Consider the following 25,735-nt stretch of genomic DNA (forward strand, 5'->3'; position numbering starts at 1 on the left):
ACATCAGCCATTTTCCGTCAGATTTCACTTTTAAAGAGATTTTGTCATGGAAAGCCTCGCGGAGGCTTCGTGCGTAACGACGATTCACTGTTTGAGCAAGACAAAGGAACACCTCCATTTCAGCGTGTCATGGGACAAGTTGGGACATGCCTATCATCGGCTTTCAATGCTTACCAGTCCAGTAAGTATCAGAGAAATTGTGGAGAGCTGGGCATGTCCTAAATTGTCCTTTGACACGCCGAAACGGAGGTGTTCCTTTGCCTTGTTCAAACAGCGAATCGGTCGTTACGCACGAAGCCTCCGCGAAGCTTTCCATGACAAATCTCGTTAAAAGTGAAATCTGCCGGAAAACGGCTGACAGTCCTATAATCTCTGTGAAGCCCGTAACATTTTCACCCGAAAAACAACCAAATCTTTGAAATGGTTTCCAGCTGGTTGTCTGGCAGAGCTCCTGAAAAAAATTTCATGGAACAAAGCGGCAGTAGCTCAGCTGTTTGCTGACAATGAAAATCCGATGAGGGGGCGGGACCACTCCTTCCACAAGGCGTGCTCACAGGCGAATGACATCACCGACAGGTTGTGGAAAAACTCACGCATGCGCACGAGGGTTCAAGCTTGTCTGACGTAAAAACATATGAATGAAATCCATATAGTTTTGAAAAAAATAAAAAGGTACGATACTTTATTGACAGACCTCGTATTACAGGACATTAGTCAAAGTGGGTCTGTGGACCTCAAATATGCTGCAGTGAGTTTGAAAGCTGTTTCTGCTCTGATGGACTGATAGCGCGGGACAGTTTTCATCAAAACTGCATCCTACATACCCGCAGACATTTCACAATCTCAGGATGGTCATCCAGAAAATCAACAGGACAACAGAAAGGCAGCGGATGAAGGTTTCCACATCTGCCAGAGACGGGATGGTCCACATCACTACACACAAATGAAAATGGACCATCCTAACACTGTCCCGACTGGGCAAGGACAGAACAAAGACCACTTCTTGACTGTGATGAAGCCCAGCACACCACACGACACAATCCACAGAACCATCATCAACTATCAGAAGTCTGTCCAAGGGCCGCCACGGGTCCAGCAACGGGAGCCGAAGAGATTAAATGTTTCCTCAAACCGCTGGACGAGTGTGAAATTACCAGTGGTGGGCACAGTTCAGCTAATCCAATAACAGATAATTATCAAAGATAATGTTTTGCTAGCGGATTATCTTTACAGATAAGTTTAAAACCATCATTGGACCAATTTTCCTTCCGATAAATTTAGTTCAGATAACTTTCAGTCCGATAACATTTTTTTGCTGGTAAAGTTTAACAGCCAAAAACATTTGTAAACCATAAATCAAACATTTTAGGCCATCTGTTGTGTCTTTGTGGCAGACTGGCTGTCGCTTGCTGATGACGTCATCATTAAGCGTAAGACGTGTTTGGCTGGTCTACGCAGGGGACATTGTGGGTAGTGTAGTTCAGGTTCATTTTGGATTTTACACTGTTACCATCCACTCAACACAAACAAAATGGACTACTTTTAACATTATTTTATTTTATTTCTTTGTGGCTGATGGTATAATTTAATCACCAAGACTCGGTGGGGACGAGGAGCTCTAACGGCGCAGCTTCAACGACTTCTCTTCACTGTTTACACACTGTTTTGGATTTAAAAAGACGCTTTATTTATTCAGATGAATCCCACTGAAACTAACAGGTAAGAACTTATATTTACTAACGTGTCTTTTACTCTGCCAATCAATACATTAATGGACTATTTTGGTTGTTTAAGCCGCAGGGTTCAAAGCGTGTGAAAAAAGCAGCAGCTTTTAGTTTGTGTATCTAATACTGAGATAAACTGTGACTTCTAATACTGTGTTTTACTGCTTTTGAAAGATGATGACAGTGTTTGGGTTTTATGTTTTATTCATTCATTTTTCGTGCGTTCTTATGCATTTGTGATCCTTGAATTTACCCAGCAGTGAAAAGTGAAAGTGAAACTGGTTTATCAGAAGCCGACAGTGTAATCTGATGTGGCTGCGTCCAAATCAATACTAAAAGTTATCGTTATCTGGAATAAAGATACATTTTTTTTAGCAGTTTATCGGTTTATCGTCATAAAAGATAACTTTTCAGTTATCGGATTAATGGTTAGCGAAGCTAACTTTTTGGTTAGCTAAATCCACCACTGGAAATTACAAATTTAACAAGAAAATGGTCAGAATGAATAGATGGAAGACAAAGAACCTCAACAGCGGACCCAGCTAATCCAAGGGCTCTAAATGTCTGGATGGTTCGTTTGTCTTTGATCCAAAGCACACAGCATCTATTTCTTTAAAAAAACGATCTGGAATACTGATTTCTCAACCTCAACACATTTCCACTGTGTGATGGTCCAACCCAGACACCTCAGAGCCTGTAGAAGTTGTCTCCTGGACAAGGTTAGCATAAGGCTTCTTTTTTGCACAGTATAGTTTAAAGTGAGATTTTTGAGTGTAACTCTGTATTGTAGTGAGTGACAAAGGTTTCCCAAAGTAATCTTGTGCCCATGTGGTTATATCAGCTATTGATGAATGACTGTTCTTGATACAGTGCTGCGTGAGGGATTGGAGATCACGGGTGAGCCCTTACTGTTTACACACTTGAAATTCCTTCAGATTCCTTGAATCGTTTAGTGATATTTTGCACTCATATATATTCTGAAATATTAAATTTCTTCCCATCTTTCTTTGAGGAATTTTATTTTAAACATTTCAATAATGTTCTCACATACAAGGTCTGTCCATAAAGTATCGTACCTTTTTATTATTTTTTTAAACTATATGGATTTGATTCATATGTTTTCACGTCAGACAAGCTTGAACCCTTGTGCGCATGCGTGAGTTTTTCCATGCCTGTCGGTGACGTCATTCGCCTGTGAGCACGCCTTGTGGAAGGAGTGGTCCCGCCCCGTCGTCAGATTTTCATTGTCTGGAAATGGCAGAATGATTTGGGGTTTTTTTCCATCAGAATTTTTTCAGAAGCTGTTACAGACTGGCACTTGGAAACTATTCGAAAAATGTATCTGGCTTTCAGTGAAAATTTTACGGGCTTCACAGAGAATAAGGTCTGGTAGTACAGCTTTAAGGACCCCTTTAAGGACGCTCAGCGCGCCGCGCTCCGAGCTGCGACGACACGGCACAAGCCACCGGACCATTTCTGAGCTGATGGCTCTGTGGATACGAGACCGTCGTGTGCTCTCTCTGGTTATCACAAGAGCTGGACATCAGCCATTTCCGGCAGATTTCACTTTTAACAAGAGATTTTGTCATGGAAAGCCGCGCGGAGGCTTCACGCGTCACGACCGATTCACTTTGGAAGTGAGACAAAGGAACACCTCCGTTTCGGCGTGTCAGAGGACAGGTTTGGACATGTCTATCTCGGCTTTCAATGCTTACCAGTCCAGTAAGTATCAGTGAAATTGTGGAGAGCTGCACCTTTGCTTGCTTGCCTCTACTGGTGGTTGGCTCTCACTGCGGTATTGTATCACTTCCTGTTCCGGAGCACAGCGGTGTTTTTCTGTATCTGTTAGCTGTTTAATCTGCGCAGTTAGATTGATCTAGTTATCTAGATTACGATTTGTTTCCCAGTGTAATCTTTACGTGCCTTAACTAAAGCACTCCTTCTGCTGAATCACCTCTAAATTATTTACACATTATTCACTTTGCGTGTTTTAGGAATCCGCTAGGTTAGCGTAGCTACTAGCTCTTAGCCGATTTAGCATGGCGGCTTCTCCTGTCTCTCCCGCACTTTTCTGCTCTGGGTGTGAAATGTTTAGTTATTCCTCGGCCTCCTTTAGCAGTAACGGTACTTGTAATAAGTGTAGCTTATTCGTAGCTTTGGAGGCCAGGCTGGGCGAATTGAAGACTCGGCTCCGCACCGTGGAAAATTCTACAGCTAGCCAGGACCCTGTAGTCGGTGCGGACCAAGGTAGCTTAGCCGCCGTTAGTTCCCCCCTGGCAGATCCCGAGCAGCTGGGAAAGCAGGCTGATTGGGTGACTGTGAGGAGGAAGCGTAGCCCTAAACAGAAGCCCCGTGTACACCGCCAACCCGTTCACATCTCTAACCGTTTTTCCCCACTCGACGACACACCCGCCGAGGATCAAACTCTGGTTATTGGCGACTCTGTTTTGAGAAATGTGAAGTTAGCGACACCAGCAACCATAGTCAATTGTCTTCCGGGGCCAGAGCAGGCGACATTGAAGGAATTTGAAACTGCTGGCTAAGGCTAAGCGTAAATTTGGTAAGATTGTAATTCACGTCGGCAGTAATGATACCCGGTTACGCCAATCGGAGGTCACTAAAATTAACATTAAATCGGTGTGTAACTTTGCAAAAACAATGTCGGACTCTGTAGTTTTCTCTGGGCCCCTCCCCAATCAGACCGGGAGTGATATGTTTAGCCGCATGTTCTCCTTGAATTGCTGGCTGTCTGAGTGGTGTCCAAAAAATGAGGTGGGCTTCATAGATAATTGGCAAAGCTTCTGGGGAAAACCTGGTCTTGTTAGGAGAGACGGCATCCATCCCACTTTGGATGGAGCAGCTCTCATTTCTAGAAATCTGGCCAATTTTCTTAAATCCTCCAAACCGTGACTATCCAGGTTGGGACCAGGAAGCAGAGTTGTAGTCTTACACAACTCTCTGCAGCTTCTCTCCCCCTGCCATCCCCTCATTACCCCATCCCCGTAGAGACGGTGCCTGCTCCCAGACCACCAATAACCAGCAAAAATCTATTTAAGCATAAAAATTCAAAAAGAAAAAATAATATAGCACCTTCAACTGCACCACAGACTAAAACAGTTAAATGTGGTCTATTAAACATTAGGTCTCTCTCTTCTAAGTCCCTGTTGGTAAATGATATAATAATTGATCAACATATTGATTTATTCTGCCTAACAGAAACCTGGTTACAGCAGGATGAGTATGTTAGTTTAAATGAGTCAACACCCCTGAGTCACACTAACTGTCAGAATGCTCGTAGCACGGGCCGGGTCGGAGGATTAGCAGCAATCTTCCATTCCAGCTTATTAATTAATCAAAAACCCAGACAGAGCTTTAATTCATTTGAAAGCTTGTCTCTTAGTCTTGTCCATCCAAATTGGAAGTCCCAAAAACCAGTTTATTTGTTATTATCTATCATCCACCTGGTCGTTACTGTGAGTTTCTCTGTGAATTTTCAGACCTTTTGTCTGACTTAGTGCTTAGCTCAGATAAGATAATTATAGTGGGCGATTTTAACATCCACACAGATGCTGAGAATGACAGCCTCAACACTGCATTTAATCTATTATTAGACTCTATTGGCTTTGCTCAAAAGTAAATGAGTCCACCCACCACTTTAATCATATCTTAGATCTTGTTCTGACTTATGGTATGGAAATAGAAGACTTAACAGTATTCCCTGAAAAGTCCCTTCTGTCTGATCATTTCTTAAGAACATTTACATTTACTCTGATGGACTACCCAGCAGTGGGGAATAAGTTTCATTACACTAGAAGTCTTTCAGAAAGCGCTGTAACTAGGTTTAAGGATATGATTCCTTCTTTATGTTCTCTAATGCCATATACCAACACAGTGCAGAGTAGCTACCTAAACTCTGTAAGGGAGATAGAGTATCTCGTCAATAGTTTTACATCCTCATTGAAGACAACTTTGGATGCTGTAGCTCCTCTGAAAAAGAGAGCTTTAAATCAGAAGTGTCTGACTCCGTGGTATAACTCACAAACTCGTAGCTTAAAGCAGATAACCCGTAAGTTGGAGAGGAAATGGCGTCTCACTAATTTAGAAGATCTTCACTTAGCCTGGAAAAAGAGTCTGTTGCTCTATAAAAAAGCCCTCCGTAAAGCTAGGACATCTTTCTACTCATCACTAATTGAAGAAAATAAGAACAACCCCAGGTTTCTTTTCAGCACTGTAGCCAGGCTGACAAAGAGTCAGAGCTCTATTGAGCTGAGTATTCCATTAACTTTAACTAGTAATGACTTCATAACTTTCTTTGCTAACAAAATTTTAACTATTAGAGAAAAAATTACTCATAACTATCCAAAAGACGTATCGTTATCTTTGGCTGCTTTCAGTGATGCCGGTATTTGGTTAGACTCTTTCTCTCCGATTGTTCTGTCTGAGTTATTTTCATTAGTTACTTCATCCAAACCATCAACATGTTTATTAGACCCCATTCCTACCAGGCTGCTCAAGGAAGCCCTACCATTATTTAATGCTTCGATCTTAAATATGATCAATCTATCTTTCTTAGTTGGCTATGTACCACAGGCTTTTAAGGTGGCAGTAATTAAACCATTACTTAAAAAGCCATCACTTGACCCAGCTATCTTAGCTAATTATAGGCCAATCTCCAACCTTCCTTTTCTCTCAAAAATTCTTGAAAGGGTAGTTGTAAAACAGCTAACTGATCATCTGCAGAGGAATGGTCTATTTGAAGAGTTTCAGTCACGTTTTAGAATTCATCATAGTACAGAAACAGCATTAGTGAAGGTTACAAATGATCTTCTTATGGCCTCGGACAGTGGACTCATCTCTGTGCTTGTTCTGTTAGACCTCAGTGCTGCTTTTGATACTGTTGACCATAAAATTTTATTACAGAGATTAGAGCATGCCATAGGTATTAAAGGCATTGCGCTGCGGTGGTTTGAATCATATTTGTCTAATAGATTACAGTTTGTTCATGTAAATGGGGAATCTTCTTCACAGACTGAAAAACTAATTCATGCATTTATTTCCTCTAGGCTGGACTATTGTAATTCATTATTATCAGGTTGTCCTAAAAGTTCCCTAAAAAGCCTTCAGTTAATTCAAAATGCTGCAGCTAGAGTACTGACGGGGACTAGAAGGAGAGAGCATATCTCACCCATATTGGCCTCTCTTCATTGGCTTCCTGTTAATTCTAGAATAGAATTTAAAATTCTTCTTCTTATAAGGTTTTGAATAATCAGGTCCCATCTTATCTTAGGGACCTCGTAGTACCATATCACCCCAATAGAGCGCTTCGCTCTCAGACTGCTGGCTTACTTGTAGTTCCTAGGGTTTGTAAGAGTAGAATGGGAGGCAGAGCCTTCAGCTTTCAGGCTCCTCTCCTGTGGAACCAGCTCCCAATTCAGATCAGGGAGACAGACACCCTCTCTACTTTTAAGATTAGGCTTAAAACTTTCCTTTTTGCTAAAGCTTATAGTTAGGGCTGGATCAGGTGACCCTGAACCATCCCTTAGTTATGCTGCTATAGACGTAGACTGCTGGGGGGTTCCCATGATGCACTGTTTCTTTCTCTTTTTGCTCTGTATGCACCACTCTGCATTTAATCATTAGTGATCGATCTCTGCTCCCCTCCACAGCATGTCTTTTTCCTGGTTCTCTCCCTCAGCCCCAACCAGTCCCAGCAGAAGACTGCCCCTCCCTGAGCCTGGTTCTGCTGGAGGTTTCTTCCTGTTAAAAGGGAGTTTTTCCTTCCCACTGTAGCCAAGTGCTTGCTCACAGGGGGTCGTTTTGACCGTTGGGGTTTTACATAATTATTGTATGGCCTTGCCTTACAATATAAAGCGCCTTGGGGCAACTGTTTGTTGTGATTTGGCGCTATATAAAAAAATTGATTGATTGATTAATAAAAAATAGGAAATATTTTTGAGTTCATACTGTTTGCAGTGAAACAGAAATCAAGTTAAATGTAACGATCACTGCAAGTTTTTTTCTTTATTGCTTGTCTGTTTGTTACTTTGTATTTTCTGTAGCATTTGTGATTTGGGGTTGGAGACAGAATCCTGAATATGCAGGACGTGAGCTCGTACCTGGATGTCAGAGATGATTTGCTGCACCTTTTCAGAAAGGTGAAACAGGACCAGGTCAGCTGACTTGTTGGGGTCCAGGGTCACCAGCTCCTGTGAACATTTATTGGAAGTTACAGACCATAATGTAGACACACATTTTATATAGGTAGATGTGTGTAAATCACAAACACAGACATCTAGTCAGAGATCTAGCCCCAATACACAGTACATTTATACAATCTGTGTCATGGGTCACGTTTTGGCTCTGGCTCTGTTTTTCCATTTTGGTCAAATGTTATAAGTCATATTGAGTTATTTCAGGTAAGTTTCCTTCTGTATTATTTAGTGATGTTTATTAGTCACGCTCTTATTTTGAAGTTTTGGGTGTTCGTCTGACGTCAGAATTGTTGACCTTTGCGTTTGTGTGTTCCTGTATTCCAGGTGTAACTGCTCCGTGTCCTTATTAAACACCAACAGAATGTCTCCTGGGCACCAGACTGTATCAGGTTCTGCCCTGCTCTCTAGCGTTCCAGGCTACAGTGTCTTTTAATTCCATGTTACCACTCTTTGCTATTGTTCTGGACTCCTGTGGTCTTACTAACTGTTTTTGCGCTAAATACAGTGTTTTAGACTCTGCGTCAAAGGCCCTTGCTGCCATTCTGGATTCCTGTTTTTCTCCTGCCATCTGGACTACAACGATCTCTGGTTTTTGGACTCATTCCAAAAGAATCCTTGGAAAACTGTTGCTGTTGAGAACTCTGGTCACTGAACCCTGCCTGGGTTTGGGATTAGCCTCTTGTGTTTCCTGTCAGATAGGCTGGAGCAGTTTTTGAACTGATGGCTGTGCACCTGACTTATTTCAGGTAAAACTGGAGCTGCATCCGGTGTAAAGCTTGTGCCAAATACCAATGCGGATCTGGGTGTATCTGCTGTGGTGAACCCAAACAAAACAGGAGCAGCTGAACAGATGACAACAACAACAACTGTGTGCCTGACCCGAGCCTGATGAACTGACCATCCCCACATTCTGCCATGTTGCTGCTGTTGCTTAGAATTATTTTTATGAAGAATGAAACCGTCCTTTGTTGTGCTTGTGGGGTCGACATGTAGACAGGCTAAACAGTTTGACCCCTCAGAAACATCCTTGTTACACATTTGAAGTGAAATACAGAGAAATGCTTTTAAAATGTGCACCGGTGCAGCACGCTGGCTCACAACGCACGTACCATACAGGACGCGACATAACACACATCATTTGTGGAGTTAAAATAAACATACTGGAAGCAAAGCGTGAACCTGCTTTGAAAACCATCACGGTGGTGTTTATGATGAAGGAAACACTCAGACCAGAAGAAACATCAGCAACTCCTTATCAATTTATCTGATATCAATAAATAATAATAATAATAATAATAATAATAATAATAATAATAATAATAATAATAATAATAATAATAATAAAAAACCTTAATTCTGCCCAATTCTGTTCACCTCAAATTCTCATTAAAACTTTTACATTGGGGGAAAGCATGGTTGGTTACAGACCAGAAATATATATATATATATATATATATATATATATATATATATATATATATATATATATATATATATATATATATATATATATATATATATATATATACACACACACGGTACAAAGAACAAGTGTTTGGTGGTGTTTCCGTGTGTGTGAGCGCCGTATGCTGTGTTTTGTGTTTGCGCTGGATGAGCACTAACCTGCATGTTCTGCAGCGCTTTGTCTTGGACAGCTTGCTTCTCCTCTGCGCTGTAGCCCGGCATGGACAGCAGATTGTGTATGTAGCTGAAGATCTCCCCCTGACACAAAGCCACAACAGAAAACAGCATGTGTTCAAATCAGTGAGGTTCCAGGATAAGGAAGGTCTGTTTTGTGTTCCTGTCTCTGGAATGTGCAGATACGTTACTTTTCTGACGGGGTCTCTCAGGTAGCAGTCAATGATCTTGTCATACTGATGTTTCTTCTCATACAGAAATTCACAGATCTGGTAGCTGGAGGGTGAGACGAAGCCAACAAAAGAGGGAAACACAGAAGGAAGGATAGCTGGTTTAACAACAATAATAACAGCACCTCTGACCACTGGGTAACGTAGTCAGTGGAGATGGATGTCCAGGAACCAAAGGCTGATGAGTCAGACTGACAAGTGCAAATGAGCTTCTAATTTTCTTTAAGCAAGAAACTCAACCAAAAAACCTTCTTCTCCTTGAGGCACATTGCTCACTTCCACACAAACGTGACAGATTTTCGTTCTGTCTATTTATAAGTGGTAGACGTGTTCTGCCTGCACAGGCTCCCTCAGAACATCGTGTCTGATCACAGCCCTCTGGTTCTACATTCAGGAGGGAGTTCTGCAGGTGGAAGTGGTGCCACTGTGAGTGTGATGTCTGGGTTGCGTCCCGTCTCCTCCACTGGACTGGTGTCACTCTGCTGTGCATACGGCCCTCAGCCTTCACTCTTCTCTTGGCTCCTGCCTATGGCCGTCATTGTCACTTCATCTGGTATGTGTTGCGCTTCTCACTTCTCACACTTCTCACCTACCAGCAGCAGTTGCCAACAGGCATCATTAGGTCGCTGCCTGCTTTGAGGCTGAGCAGCATATTTGGCTCTGGACTCAGGACTTCTCTCTGCAGGTCTCTTGTTGTAATATTGTCCTCGGTTTGTTGTAAGAGTGTTTGTTCCGCTGTTATCTGTTCAGTCAAGCGTGTCCTCTGGGTAGTGCCCCTCCTCCCGCCTGGATAGTGGGTGTGTCTCTAGTTTTTATGGTCAAGTGCCTTCTGACAGCGTGCCGTGGAGCTGGCGGGTGCCAGTTTTGGTTATGGCCCTGAGGACTGCTCTTGGGAGCTGGGCCAGTAACATCCGCCACCCATCTCTTATGTGTGACTTTTATGGTGACCACCAGAACCTCCTGACAACAACCCGTTTCACATACTGAGACGAAGCACAAAAGAACTCTGTGACCGACATAACTCCAACACTGAGCACACACTCCTCCATAACTTTTATTCTTTTCAGGGTGGTGAATTTGGGGGTATGTGTAGCAGACATGCTCCACCTTTTGGACACAATTCACCATAAGCAGCCTAGGCTGACTCGCTCCTCTCCAGCAGACAAAGAGTCCCGCGCTCACATAACAGTGATCACTTCAAGCAAACGATCGATGTGCTTTACCACGCATATTAATGTCTGAACTCCTGCTTATTCATGTGCTAATGCTCTTTCATGTCCCACGTCCTACATCCGCGCCATGTGTATTACATTATGTGTATTACATTAAAAAAAAAAGCCTTTTGGCCTCTTTTGATGTGGTTCCGTCTTTGCCTGTGTGCCAGTTGACAATGCTATTTCCTGACCAGCTGTTTCCGGTAATCGATAACAGTGACGTGCGGTCAGGGGAGGCGGGGGGAGGCTGTGCCTCACCTGTCATCATGGAAAGAAAAAAATGTAAAATGAAAAAATAAATTAAATGGTTATATTTATCCAGTGATTTGTACTACAAAGTTAGTTTCCTTTTAACTTCACCAGTTTTAGATTATTTTTTATTCAAAATTGCTGAATTTTCCCATTTTTCGTTCAAATAAAGGTAATGAACAGGTGACCCTGAACCATCCCTTAGTTATGCTGCTATAGACTTAGACTGCTGGGGGGTTCCCATGATGCACTGAGTGTTTCTTTCTCCTTTTGCTCTGTATGCACCACTCTGCATTTAATTATTAGTGATTGATCTCTGCTCCCCTCCACAGCATGTCTTTTTCCTGGTTCTCTCCCTCAGCCCCAACCAGTCCCAGCAGAAGACTGCCCCTCCCTGAGCCTGGTTCTGCTGGAGGTTCTTCCTGTTAAAAGGGAGTTTTTCCTTCCCACTGTCGCCAAGTGCTTGCTCACAGGGGGTCGTTTTGACCGTTGGGGTTTTTACGTAATTATTGTATGGCCTTGCCTTACAATATAAAGCGCCTTGGGGCAACTGTTTGTTGTGATTTGGCGCTATATAAATAAAATTGATTGATTGAAATACTGAGCAGAGATGTGCGGTGAGGCACCAGCCAGCCGAGCCTCACCTTGGATTGTTCAATCACTGGACTAACTGCTGACATGCTGTGCACTCAGACTGTCTCACTGTCTCTCTGTGTGTCTCCATTAAAATGGACAAACACTTTGGTTGTATGAACTTAAATTCCATAGTTTAGCTGATGTACATAATGTACAGTGTTTTTGTCAACAGCTGTATGTGTGTGTAACGTGTTCAGTGTGCTGAGCGATCAGAAAACAGCTGCAAAAAAGCACAAGGTGAGGCACGCAGTTCTCCTGCCTCATGTTAGGGGGCACTAGTGATCCCAGGGATTCTTCTTGCAACAACTCTTCAGCTGCAGAATAAGTGACAACAAACTACAAGAGCAGCCGTTCATTTATTTTATTTTCAGAATGGAGGATTACATATCCAAACTGAAACAATTTTCTAAACTGGACTTTCAATAGAAGCAGGAGGTAATAATTAAAGGAAGGGCTGCGGGACAGAAGACCTGCTCTTTTCAAACGGAGCGGGACACACGTAAAGTCTGGCTGTGTGAACGTCCATTAAGAAAACGCCTTTGCTGCTGCCTCCTTTTCTCAACTTGTGACTGTCTGGACTCAGATAGGACATTGTGACCTAGATAGTCAGGCTCACCTACACGCACAGCTTGTGCTCTGTTACCCAAATAATGGAGAGGGGCTAGGCGCTCCATTTTTCTGGCGTTGTCTACGTGGAGAGGCGGCAGGCTGGGGTAGCATTGCTTATTGCTCCCCAGCTCAGTCGCCATGTGTTGGAGTTCATCCCGGTGAACGAGAGGGTCGCGTCTGTAGGCCTTCGGGTCGGGGACAGGTCTATCACTCTTGTCTCGGCCTACGGGCCGAGCGGCAGTGCAGAGTACCCGACCACCTTGGAGTCCCTGGGACGGGTACTAGATAGTGCTCTGACTGGGGACTCCATTGTTCTCCTGGGGGATTTCAACGCCCACGTGGGCGGCGACAGTGAGACCTGGAGGGGGGTGATCGGGAAGCACGGCCTCCCCGATCTGAACCCGAGTGGTGTTCAGTTGTTGGACTTCTGTGCTAGTCACATTTTGTCCATCACGAACACCATGTTCGAGCACAAGGGTGTCCATAAGTGCATGTGGCACTAGTTCAATGATCGACTCTGTAGTTGTATCATCTGACCTTCGGCCACGTGTCTTGGACACTCGGGTGAAGAGAGGGGCTGAGCTGTCGACTGGTCACCACCTGGTGGTGAGCTGGATTCGCTGGGAGGGGAGGAAGCCGGTCAGACCTAGCAGGCCCAAATGTATCGTGAGAGTCTGCTGGGAACAAATGGCGGAACCCTCTGTCAGCGAGGTCTTCAACTCCCAACTCCGGGAGAGCTTCTCCCAGATCCTGAGGGAGGTTGGAGACATGGAGTCCAAGTGGACCATGTTCTTCACCTCCATTGTCGATGGGGCTGCTCTTAGCTGTGGTCGCGGGGTCTCTGATGCCTGTCGCGGTGGCAATCTCCAAACACAGTGGTGGATGCAGGAAGTAAGGGATGCCATGAAGCTGAAGAACTCCTACTTGTCTTTGTTGGCAGGTGGGACTCCGGAGGCAGCTGACAGGTACCGGCAGGCCAAGCATGCTGCAGCCCGTGCGGTTGCAGAGGCAAAAACTCAGGTCTGGGAGGAGTTCGAGGAGGCCATGGTGGAGGACTATCGGTCGGCCTCGAAGAAATTCTGGCAAACCGTCCAACGCCTCCGGAGGCGGAAGCAGCTCCCCACCAACACTGACTATGGTGTGGGTGGGGAGCTGTTGACCCTGACTGGGGATGTTGTCGGGCGGTGGAAGGAATACTTCGAGGCTCTCCTCAATCCCATCATCATGTCTTCTGAAGAGGAGGCAGAGACGGGGGACTCAGAGGCGGACTCATCCATTACACAGGCCGAAGTCACCCAGGTGGTCAGAGAGCTCCTCGGTGGCAAGGCTCCTGAACGGATGAAATCCATCCAGAGTACCTTAAGTCTCTGGATGTTGTGGGACTATCTTGGTTGACATGTCTCTGCAACATCGCGTGGCAGTTGGGGACAGTGCCTCTGGATCAGCAGACCGGGGTGGTGGTCCCTCTGTTTAAGAAGGGGGACCGGAGGGTGTGTTCCAACTACAAGGGGATGACACTCCTCAGCCTCCCCGGTAAGGTCTATTCCAGAGTACTGGACAGGAGAATTCGACCGATAGTCAAACCTCGGATTCAGGAGGAGCAATGTGATTTTCGTCCTAGTCGCACACTGGACCAGCTCTACAACATGCTTGAGGGTTCATGGGAGTTCACCCAACCAGTCCACATGTGTTTTGTGGATCCGGAGAAGGCATTCGACCGTGTCCCTCGAGGCACCCTGTGGGGGGTGCTCTGGAAGTACGGGGTCCGAGGTCCTTTGCTGAAGGCTATCCGGTCCCTGTACAACCGCAGCAGGAGCTTGGTCTGCACTGCCGGTAGTAATTCGAGCCTGTTTCCAGTGCACATTGGCCTCCACCAGGGCTGCCCTTTGTCACCGGTTCTGTTCATTACCTTTATGGACAGAATTTCTAGGCACAGTCATGGTGTAGAGGGGGTCCGGCTTGGGAACCACAGAATCTCATCTCTGCTGTTTACGGACAATGTGGTTCTGTTGGCTTCGTCAAATCAGGACCTTCAGTGTGCACTGGAGCGTTTTGCAGCCGAGTGTGACACGTCCGGCATGAAAATCGGCACCTCCAAATCCGAGGCCATGGTTCTCGACCGGAAAAAGGTGCTTTGCCCTCTTCAGGTCGGTGGAGTGTCCTTGCCTCAAGTGGAGGAGTTTAAGTATCTTGGGGTCTTGTCCACGAGAGAGGGACGGATGGAGCGTGAGATTGACAGATGGATCGGTGCAGCGTCTGCAGTGATGCGGTCGCTGTATCGGACCGTCGTGGTGAAGAGAGAGCTGAGCGGGGGTGCAAAGCTCTCAACTTACCAATCGATCTACATTCTGACCCTGACCTATGGTCATGAGATTTGGCTAATGACCGAAAGAACAAGATCACGAGTGCAAGTAGGCGAGATGAGTTTCCTCCGCAGGGTGGCGGGTGCTCCTTTAGAGATAGGGTGAGCAGCTCGGTCACTCGGGAGGACCTCGGAGTCGAGCCGCTGCTCCTCCACGTCGAAAGGATCCAGCTTAGATGGCTCGGGCATTTTTTTCGGATGCCCCCTGGACGCCTCGCTGGAGAGGTGTTCTGAGCATGTCCCAATGGGAGGAGGCCCCGGGGAAGACCCAGGACAAGCTGGAGGAACTACTTCTTGCAGCTGGCCTGGGAACACCTCGGGGCTCCACCGGAGGAGCTGGGGCAGGTGTTTGTGGGTCAGGAGGCCTGGGAGGCTTTGCTTGAGCTGCTGCCCCTGCAACCCGACCTCGGATGAAGCGGAAGAAAATGGAATGGAATGGTTTCACGGCAGCTTGTGGACCACCTTACTGAGAATTTTTCTGAGCCACTGCAGTCTGCTTTTAGAAAATATCATTCCACAGAGACGGCTCTCACTAAAGTGGTGAATGATCTTCTGCCTGCAATGGATTTGGACACCACTATGGTTCTGGTGCTGTTAGATCTTCGTGCTGCATTTGATACTGTGGATCATCATATTCTACTCAATAGACTGGAGAATCATTTTAGGATTACTGGGAGTGCCCTTGCATGGTTGACATCATACCTTACCAGTTGTTCTCACTGTGATTTGTACAATAGCGAGTGGTGGGCACAGATAACCAAAAAAATTAACTTCGATAACAGATAATCAGATAACTGAGAAGTTATCTTTGATAAAGATAAACCGATGAACCACCCAAAAATGTATCGGAAATTACAAATAACCGATAACCGATAAATTCCAGTATTGTCTCTGGTACATTTGCAACTGCAAACAAGCTGAATTTGAGTTTAAACACCACGATTGCTTTTGGAAGCATAAAAAGCGACAAAAGACCCAAACAATGAGTCAGCACTTTTATGTTTGAACATGCTGCCCCCTTCTGGAAGCTACACGGCTACAGCACTGAACCACCCTGAGAGCAGCCACAAAGCCAGCTCTCTACCAATCACAATGCTCCGGTCAGGCGGAGGTCTTGAAAAATAAAGGCATCCTGACTTATGGTTTTGTGTGAATACTGATAGAATAACTCTATTAATGTCAATTCTGTCATTTGTACAAAGTTAAAATATAACATATATCTTTTAATGTTGAATAATGCACTAATTCTGAGGTTTTGTAACAAACACAGACAGATCACAAAGGATTCTGGGTAAAAGTGCCTCTGCTAAACACTGATTGGTTCAGTCATTCATTATGTAAACCAACACATTAATGTGACGTGTGTTGGTGTTTACAGATAAATGTGCTTTTGTAAAATACGAGGTCTGTTAGAAAACTATCCGACCTTCTTATTTTTTTAAAAAACTATATGGATTTGAATCACGTGTGATTGCATCAGCCAAGCTTGAACCTTCGTGCGTATGCATGAGTTGTTTCACGCCTGTCGGGTGCGTCATTTGCCTGTGGGCAGGCTTTGAGTGAGCACTGGTCCAGCCCCCTCGTCGGATTTTCATTGTCAGGGAAATGGCTGAGCGACTGCCGCTTTGCTCCATGAAAATTTTTTCAGAAACTGTGTGAGACAGCCAATCAATCAATCAATCAATTTTTTTATATAGCGCCAAATCACAACAAACAGTTGCCCCAAGGCGCTTTATATTGTAAGGCAAGGCCATACAATAATTATGTAAAACCCCAACGGTCAAAACGACCCCCTGTGAGCAAGCACTTGGCTACAGTGGGAAGGAAAAACTCCCTTTTAACAGGAAGAAACCTCCAGCAGAACCAGGCTCAGGGAGGGGCAGTCTTCTGCTGGGACTGGTTGGGGCTGAGGGAGAGAACCAGGAAAAAGACACGCTGTGGAGGGGAGCAGAGATCGATCACTAATGATTAAATGCAGAGTGGTGCATACAGAGCAAAAAGAGAAAGAAACAGTGCATCATGGGAACCCCCCAGCAGTCTACGTCTATAGCAGCATAACTAAGGGATGGTTCAGGGTCACCTGATCCAGCCCTAACTATAAGCTTTAGCAAAAAGGAAAGTTTTAAGCCTAATCTTAAAAGTAGAGAGGGTGTCTGTCTCCCTGATCTGAATTGGGAGCTGGTTCCACAGGAGAGGAGCCTGAAAGCTGAAGGCTCTGCCTCCCATTCTACTCTTACAAACCCTAGGAACTACAAGTAAGCCTGCAGTCTGAGAGCGAAGCGCTCTATTGGGGTGATATGGTACTACGAGGTCCCTAAGATAAGATGGGACCTGATTATTCAAAACCTTATAAGTAAGAAGAAGAATTTTAAATTCTATTCTAGAATTAACAGGAAGCCAATGAAGAGAGGCCAATATGAGTGAGATATGCTCTCTCCTTCTAGTCCCCGTCAGTACTCTAGCTGCAGCATTTTGAATTAACTGAAGGCTTTTTAGGGAACTTTTAGGACAACCTGATAATAATGAATTACAATAGTCCAGCCTAGAGGAAATAAATGCATGAATTAGTTTTTCAGCATCACTCTGAGACAAGACCTTTCTGATTTTAGAGATATTGCGTAAATGCAAAAAAGCAGTCCTACATATTTGTTTAATATGCGCTTTGAATGACATATCCTGATCAAAAATGACTCCAAGATTTCTCACAGTATTACTAGAGGTCAGGGTAATGCCATCCAGAGTAAGGATCTGGTTAGACACCATGTTTCTAAGATTTGTGGGGCCAAGTACAATAACTTCAGTTTTATCTGAGTTTAAAAGCAGGAAATTAGAGGTCATCCATGTCTTTATGTCTGTAAGACAATCCTGCAGTTTAGCTAATTGGTGTGTGTCCTCTGGCTTCATGGATAGATAAAGCTGGGTATCATCTGCGTAACAATGAAAATTTAAGCAATACCGTCTAATAATACTGCCTAAGGGAAGCATGTATAAAGTGAATAAAATTGGTCCTAGCACAGAACCTTGTGGAACTCCATAATTAACTTTAGTCTGTGAAGAAGATTCCCCATTTACATGAACAAATTGTAATCTATTAGACAAATATGATTCAAACCACCGCAGCGCAGTGCCTTTAATACCTATGGCATGCTCTAATCTCTGTAATAAAGTTTTATGGTCAACAGTATCAAAAGCAGCACTGAGGTCTAACAGAACAAGCACAGAGATGAGTCCACTGTCCGAGGCAATAAGAACATCATTTGTAACCTTCACTAATGCTGTTTCTGTACTATGATGAATTCTAAAACCTGACTGAAACTCTTCAAATAGACCATTCCTCTGCAGATGATCAGTTAGCTGTTTTACAACTACCCTTTCAAGAATTTTTGAGAGAAAAGGAAGGTTGGAGATTGGCCTATAATTAGCTAAGATAGCTGGGTCAAGTGATGGCTTTTTAAGTAATGGTTTAATTACTGCCACCTTTGGAAACCATTCGGAAGATTCAGACGGCTTTCGGTGGCTTTTCAGTCGAGTGAGTATCCAAGAAATTGTGTAACAGCTGGGCATGTCACAACTTGTCCTGTGAGACTTCCAACACGGACATGCTTTTTGTTACGCGCCATTGCAGCTCCGTCCCAACGCGCAAATTCCTCCGCACGTCTTTCATTACAAAATCTCCTGTAACAGTGGACTTTGCCGCAAAAGTGCTGATGTCCAACTCTTCTGCAATTTCTCTGGTAGTCAGACCACGTCCCGGATCAACACAGCCTTCACTTTGGAAATGATCTGGTCGTTTCAGCCTGTCGATGGCCGCGCGGAGCGCCCTCCGCTGCTGTGGGCCGTCTTTAATCCGGTTGTAACACTCCTTAATCTGTGTGACGCCCAGAGTATCCTGGAAAAGTTTCTGGAGAAATTTGACTCAGCGCTGCTCCAATCGATCAGCCATTTCCCTGACAATGAAAATCTGACGAGGGGGTGGACCAGTGCACACTCAAAGCCTGCCCACAGGCGAATGACGCAACCGACAGGCGTGAAAAAACTCACGCATGCGTACGAAGGTTCAAGCTTGGCTGATGCAATTGCACATGATTCAAATGCATATAGTTTTTAAAAAAAATAAAAAGGTCGGATAGTTTTCTAACAGACCTCGTCTTCCATTTTTTATTTGTAAAAACAGGCATTTTTATGGAGCCCTGGAAGTGTCATCACAAAATGTTTTGCATGTGGAGAGAATCTGCACGTTTTATTAGTTTGATCACATTACACCCACTTTGGCGTCTCTTCACTGGCTTCCTGTCCCTGTGAGATGAGATTTTAAGATTCTGCTACTAGCCTATAAAATTGTTCACAGACTGGCACCTCCCTACTTAGCTGACCTAAGCACCTCCCTACTTAAACCCTACGTACCGGCCCGGGCTCTGTGTTCTCGCGATGCAGGACTACTTTGTGCCCCTAGGGTGAATAAGAAGTCTGCGGGTCACAGAGCTTTCTCTTATCATGCTCCTGTTCTGTGGAATGATCTCCCTACATCAATAAAACAGTCACATTCTGTAGAGACTTTCAAGTCCAGACTTGAGACGCACTTATTTTCCCTTTCGTATGACTAGCATACTGGTATAGTGTTTTACGCTTTTTACTCTTTTAATTCATTCTATTAGTAAACGGAGCGTGCCACAGGCTCAACTTTATATAAGTCTGGGTCTTTTAGTGAAGCTTAGGGCTAGTGGCCGGCGATCACCTTAGTATTCTGTTTTTTTCTTGTTGCTAAATACTGACAAATTACACTGTATTTGTTGTTCTTCTGCCACCTGATTCTGTTTTTTTCTGTCTGTTTAAGGTGCGGCTCCATCCAGAGATGGGAGTGGGTCTTTTCATATGCAGGCCTCCTGTCTTGTGCACCAGCATGGACTCCAAACATCTCTCAAAATTTCCTGTATAATTTCCTGTATTGTCAATTGTGTTGGTAGCATGGCCCAAGCAGAGGGTCACCCCTTTGAGTCTGGTCTGCTTGAGATTTCTTCCTCAAGCAGAACATCACCTCTACAATAGGGGAGGTGATGGTCTAGTGGTTAAGCATTGAGCTTGAGACCAGAGGATGCTAAGGGCCCTCGGGAAAGGTTCTTAAGCCCCGTTTACACACAGACGGTAAGAGCTCCGGGAAGCATCCCGGAAGAGTTTTTGGCCGTCTTAAGGATCACACACCGTTGTTAACGTCGGCACTAGGGGGCGTGGCTTAGTTCAGACTTTACTGGGAATCGTCGAAAAAATGATTCAACATGTCGAATAAGTCCGGGAGCGCTCCCGGAGACCTCCCGTGACGACAGCGACAACGCGAACAACGGCGTTTGATACTGTTTAATCGCCGTTTCATCCTGCCGTTTCCTGTAGTGCCGCAATTCTCGTCGCGCCGCGATGACCAATCAGGGACTGAATATGTCGTGACGTGGAGATGTCTGGAGTTTGAAGATGTGAACATGTCCTGTATCTGGTAGCAGCCTGTGAGCAGCACTTAAGTCTCTTTTGTCCTTTATTTTACAATCATGACAGAGTTTTTGGAGCGAGCAGCAGCACCACAGCAGCGTGGAGTGGAGTTTATTTTTATTTTACGTGCGCGCGCGCTGGCGAATCGTCCTGGAGATTATTTTGCTTATTAGCTACACAGCTGTATAATAAAGCAAATGGTGACTGGCTTCTAAACACAATTATGACAGAGTTTTTTGGGGGAAAGAGCGAGGAAGACCCCCGCTGCAAACAGCAGCAGCAGGGAGCGGAGTTTCTTTTTTTCTTTCTTTTTTTACGTGCGCGCGAGCGAATCGTCTGTAGAGAATATTTTATTAATTAATTACACAGATGTATAATAAAACAAATGGTAACCGGTTTCCAAACACAATTATGACAGAGTTTTTTGGGGGAAAGAGCGGAGGAGCCCCGCTGCGCGTGCTCCGCCCCTTTCCACTGCGAAAACAGCCGGAACTACGGCGAACTTTGGTCTACGTACTACTCGCGGACAAAATCGTCTATGTGTAACCTGGGCTTTAATCCCCTAGTTTCTCCCAGTGTGTAGTGAGCCCCTTGCATGGCAGCAGGCTGACATCGGGGTGAATGTGAGGTATTGATGTGTAAAGCGCTTTGAGCGTCTGATGCAGATGGAAAAGCGCTTTATAAATGCAGTCCATTGAATATCATCAGAGGAGTTTTTCTTACCACTGTCGCCTGTGTGCTTGCTGTGGGGGTTGGTAAGGTTAGACCTTACTTGTGTGATCTGGCGCTATATAAATGAAAATAAACTGAAATAAACTGAATTATAGGACACTTGGTGACACCAGAGATCTCCAAGAAATGTTGTCTTTACAATGTTGAAACAATGCACAAGGGACACTAGAGTACTTATGTACACAGAAATGTGTTTTTGCATCCCTTGTGTGTCCTGGCAATTTTTTGACACACAACAGACTCTCAAAGGACACTGTCTTATGTAAGGGACCCTTGAGTTCTGTGAGTCCTGATGGTGTCAATAAAATAAAAAATAAAAAAATCACTGGACAGGACATGATTGTGATTGACGACACATTTAGCCCTACGGAGGACACATCTGTCCCAGAGTGAGTTCAGATTGTTCTGTTTTTGAAGCAGAACTGAACAATATCAATCAAGATAGTTTCTGTCCTTCGCAGTCAACCAATTACATCACAGTCAAAGACAGATAGACTGGACTCAAAACAGATTTAGAGGCACTTAAAGAATTAATCTTCTACAACAAATTAGCCCTCTGTTCGGTTCAGTGGTTATCTCAAAGTTTAGATGTGAGTCAGACTAATGAGTCCAACTGTTTCAGCCTCCTGTCCATGAGTGATGCCGGCTGAGGGATCAGCCTCGTGTTTCCTGAAATTAACCATGGGTTTTCAACACATCGACATCAAGAAGGTTGTCATCATGCCACTTGACAAAGTTGAGAAGTGCACAGCCACGGTCTGACTCCTCCTCATGGACAAACAACAGCATTGCAACATTGTCTCTGTGTCTGTTTAGATAATCACAACAGAGAGTTACCATCAAGAGACGAAACAGGATGAGTGAGCCAGAACATACCCGAAACTTACCAGGAAGTTAAATGTCCATCATTTTGTTTTAGCACTGTTGTTGTGCGTTACCTGTGCTGCTCCACAGCCTGTCTAGTGGATTTTTATTTTGTTTTAGCACTGTTGTTGTGCGTTACCTGTGCTGCTCCACAGCCTGTCTAGTGGATTTCTATTTTGTTTTAGCGCTGTTGTTGTGCGTTACCTGTGCTGCTCCACAGCCTGTCTAGTGGTTTTTATTTTGTTTTAGCACTGTTGTTGTGCGTTACCTGTGCTGCTCCACAGCCTGTCTAGTGGATTTCTATTTTGTTTTAGCGCTGTTGTTGTGCGTTACCTGTGCTGCTCCACAGCCTGTCTAGTGGATTTTTATTTTGTTTTAGCACTGTTGTCGTGCGTTACCTGTGCTGCTCCACAGCCTGTCTAGTGGATTTCTATTTTGTTTTAGCGCTGTTGTTGTGCGTTACCTGTGCTGCTCCACAGCCTGTCTAGTGGATTTTTATTTTGTTTTAGCGCTGTTGTCGTGCGTTGCCTGTGCTGCTCCACAGCCTGTCCAGTGGATTTTTATTTTTATTTTATTTTATTTTTTAGCACTGTTGTTGTGCGTTACCTGTGCTGCTCCACAGCCTGTCTAGTGGATTTTTATTTTATTTTAGCACTGTTGTCGTGCGTTACCTGTGCTGCTCCACAGCCTGTCTAGTGTCGGATTCCCTGTTTGGGAATCCGCTAGCTTAGCGTAGCTACTAGCTCTTAGCCGTTTTAGCATGGCGGCTTCTCCTGTCTCTCCCGTACTTTTCTGCTCTGGGTGTGAAATGTTTAGTTATTCCTCGGCCTCTTTTAGCAGTAACGGTACATGTAATAAGTGCAGCTTGTTCGTAGCTTTGGAGGCCAGGCTGGGCGAATTGGAGGCTCGGCTCCGCACCGTGGAAAATTCTACAGCTAGCCAGGCCCCTGTAGTCGGTGCGGACCAAGGTAGCTTAGCCGCCGTTAGTTCCCCCCTGGCAGACCCCGTGCAGTCGGGAAGGCAGGCTGACTGGGTGACTGTGAGGAGGAAGCGTAGCCCTAAACAGAAGCCCCGTGTACACCGTCAACCCGTTCACATCTCTAACCGTTTTTCCCCACTCGACGATACACTCGCCGAGGATCAAACTCTGGTTATTGGCGACTCTGTTTTGAGAAATGTGAAGTTAGCGACACCAGCAACCATTGTCAATTGTCTTCCGGGGGCCAGAGCAGGCGACATCGAAGGACATTTGAAATTGCTGGCTAAGGCTAAGCGTAAATTTGGTAAGATTGTAATTCACGTCGGCAGTAATGACACTCGGTTACGCCAATCGGAGGTCACTAAAATTAACATTGAATCGGTGTGTAACTTTGCAAAAACAATGTCGGACTCTGTTGTTTTCTCTGGGCCCCTCCCCAATCAGACCGGGAGTGACATGTTTAGCCGCATGTTCTCCTTGAATTGCTGGCTGTCTGAGTGGTGTCCAAAAAATGAGGTGGGCTTCATTGATAATTGGCAAAGCTTCTGGGGAAAACCTGGTCTTGTTAGGAGAGACGGCATCCATCCCACTTTAGAGGGAGCAGCTCTCATTTCTAGAAATCTGGCCAATTTTTTGGGATCCTCCAAACTGTGACTGTCTAGCATTGGGACCAGGAGGCAGAGCTGTGGTCTTATACACCTCTCTGCAGCTTCTCTCCCCCTGCCATCCCCCTATTACCCCATCCCCGTAGAGACGGTGCCTGCTCCCAGACCACCAATAACTAGCAAAAATCTATTTAAGCATAAAAATTCAAAAAGAAAAAATAATATAGCACCTTCAATTGCACCACAGACTAAAACAGTTAAATGTGGTCTATTAAACATTAGGTCTCTTTCTTCTAAGTCCCTGTTGGTAAATGATATAATAATTGATCAACGTATTGATTTATTCTGCCTAACAGAAACTTGGTTACAGCAGGATGAATATGTTAGTTTAAATGAGTCAACACCCCCGAGTCACACTAACTGTCAGAATGCTCGTAGCACGGGCCGGGGCGGAGGATTAGCAGCAATCTTCCATTCCAGCTTATTAATTAATCAAAAACCTAGACAGAGCTTTAATTCATTTGAAAGCTTGTCTCTTAGTCTTGTCCATCCAAATTGGAAGTCCCAAAAGCCAGTTTTATTTGTTATTATCTATCATCCACCTGGTCGTTACTGTGAGTTTCTCTGTGAATTTTCAGACCTTTTGTCTGACTTAGTGCTTAGCTCAGATAAGATAATTATAGTGGGCGATTTTAACATCCACACAGATGCTGAGAATGACAGCCTCAACACTGCATTTAATCTATTATTAGACTCTATCGGCTTTGCTCAAAAAGTAAATGAGTCCACCCACCACTTTAATCATATTTTAGATCTTGTTCTGACTTATGGTATGGAAATAGAAGACTTAACAGTATTCCCTGAAAACTCCCTTTTGTCTGATCATTTTTTAATAACATTTACATTTACCCTGATGGACTACCCAGCAGTGGGGAATAAGTTTCATTACACTAGAAGTCTTTCAGAAAGCGCTGTAACTAGGTTTAAGGATATGATTCCTTCTTTATGTTCTCTAATGTCATATACCAACACAGAGCAGAGTAGCTACCTAAACTCTGTAAGGGAGTTAGAGTATCTTGTCAATAGTTTTACATCCTCATTGAAGACAACTTTGGATGCTGTAGCTCCTCTGAAAAAGAGAGCTTTAAATCAGAAGTGTCTGACTCCGTGGTATAACTCACAAACTCGTAGCTTAAAGCAGATAACCCGTAAGTTGGAGAGGAAATGGCGTCTCACTAATTTAGAAGATCTTCACTTAGCCTGGAAAAAGAGTTTGTTGCTCTATAAGAAAGCCCTTCGTGAAGCTAGGACATCTTTCTACTCATCACTAATTGAAGAAAATAAGAACAACCCCAGGTTTCTTTTCAGCACTGTAGCCAGGCTGACAAAGAGTCAGAGCTCTATTGAGCTGAGTATTCCATTAACTTTAACTAGTAATGACTTCATGACTTTCTTTGCTAACAAAATTTTGACTATTAGAGAAAAAATTACTCATAACCATCCCAAAGATGTATCGTTATCTTTGGCTGCTTTCAGTGATGCCGGTATTTGGTTAGACTCTTTCTCTCCGATTGTTCTGTCTGAGTTATTTTCATTAGTTACTTCATCCAAACCATCAACATGCTTATTAGACCCCATTCCTGCCAGGCTGCTCAAGGAAGTCCTACCATTATTTAATGCTTCAATCTTAAATATGATCAATCTATCTTTGTTAGTTGGTTATGTACCACAGGCCTTTAAGGTGGCAGTAATTAAACCATTACTTAAAAAGCCATCACTTGACCCAGCTATCTTAGCTAATTATAGGCCAATCTCCAACCTTCCTTTTCTCTCAAAGATTCTTGAGAGGGTAGTTGTAAAACAGCTAACTGATCACCTGCAGAGGAATGGTCTATTTGAAGAGTTTCAGTCAGGTTTTAGAATTCATCATAGTACAGAAACAGCATTAGTGAAGGTTACAAATGATCTTCTTATGGCTTCGGACAGTGGACTTATCTCTGTGCTTGTTCTGTTGGACCTCAGTGCTGCTTTTGATACTGCTGACCATAAAATTTTATTACAGAGATTAGAGCATGTCATAGGTATTAAAGGCATTGCGCTGCGGTGGTTTGAATCATATTTGTCTAATAGATTACAGTTTGTTCATGTAAATGGGGAATCTTCTTCACAGACTAAAGTTAATTATGGAGTTCCACAAGGTTCT

The 25,735-nt window shown here is 44.2% G+C and overlaps 1 protein-coding gene across 1 annotated transcript in view; it reads right to left on the reverse strand.

Annotated features, from left to right (window-relative positions):
- Nucleotides 1–25,735, reverse strand: part of vps8 (VPS8 subunit of CORVET complex) — a 371,669-nt gene that overhangs the window by 113,013 nt on the left and 232,921 nt on the right. Inside the window, exons 31-33 of the mRNA XM_034184542.1 lie at nt 9,766–9,850; nt 9,560–9,658; nt 7,841–7,930 (exon numbers count right to left, since the gene is read on the reverse strand). Of these exons, the coding sequence (XP_034040433.1) occupies nt 7,841–7,930; nt 9,560–9,658; nt 9,766–9,850 (274 nt within the window). The remainder of the gene's footprint in view (nt 1–7,840; nt 7,931–9,559; nt 9,659–9,765; nt 9,851–25,735) is intronic.

The sequence above is a fragment of the Thalassophryne amazonica genome, chromosome 13 (assembly GCF_902500255.1).
Source record: "Thalassophryne amazonica chromosome 13, fThaAma1.1, whole genome shotgun sequence".
Classification (NCBI taxonomy): Eukaryota; Metazoa; Chordata; class Actinopteri; order Batrachoidiformes; family Batrachoididae; genus Thalassophryne; species Thalassophryne amazonica.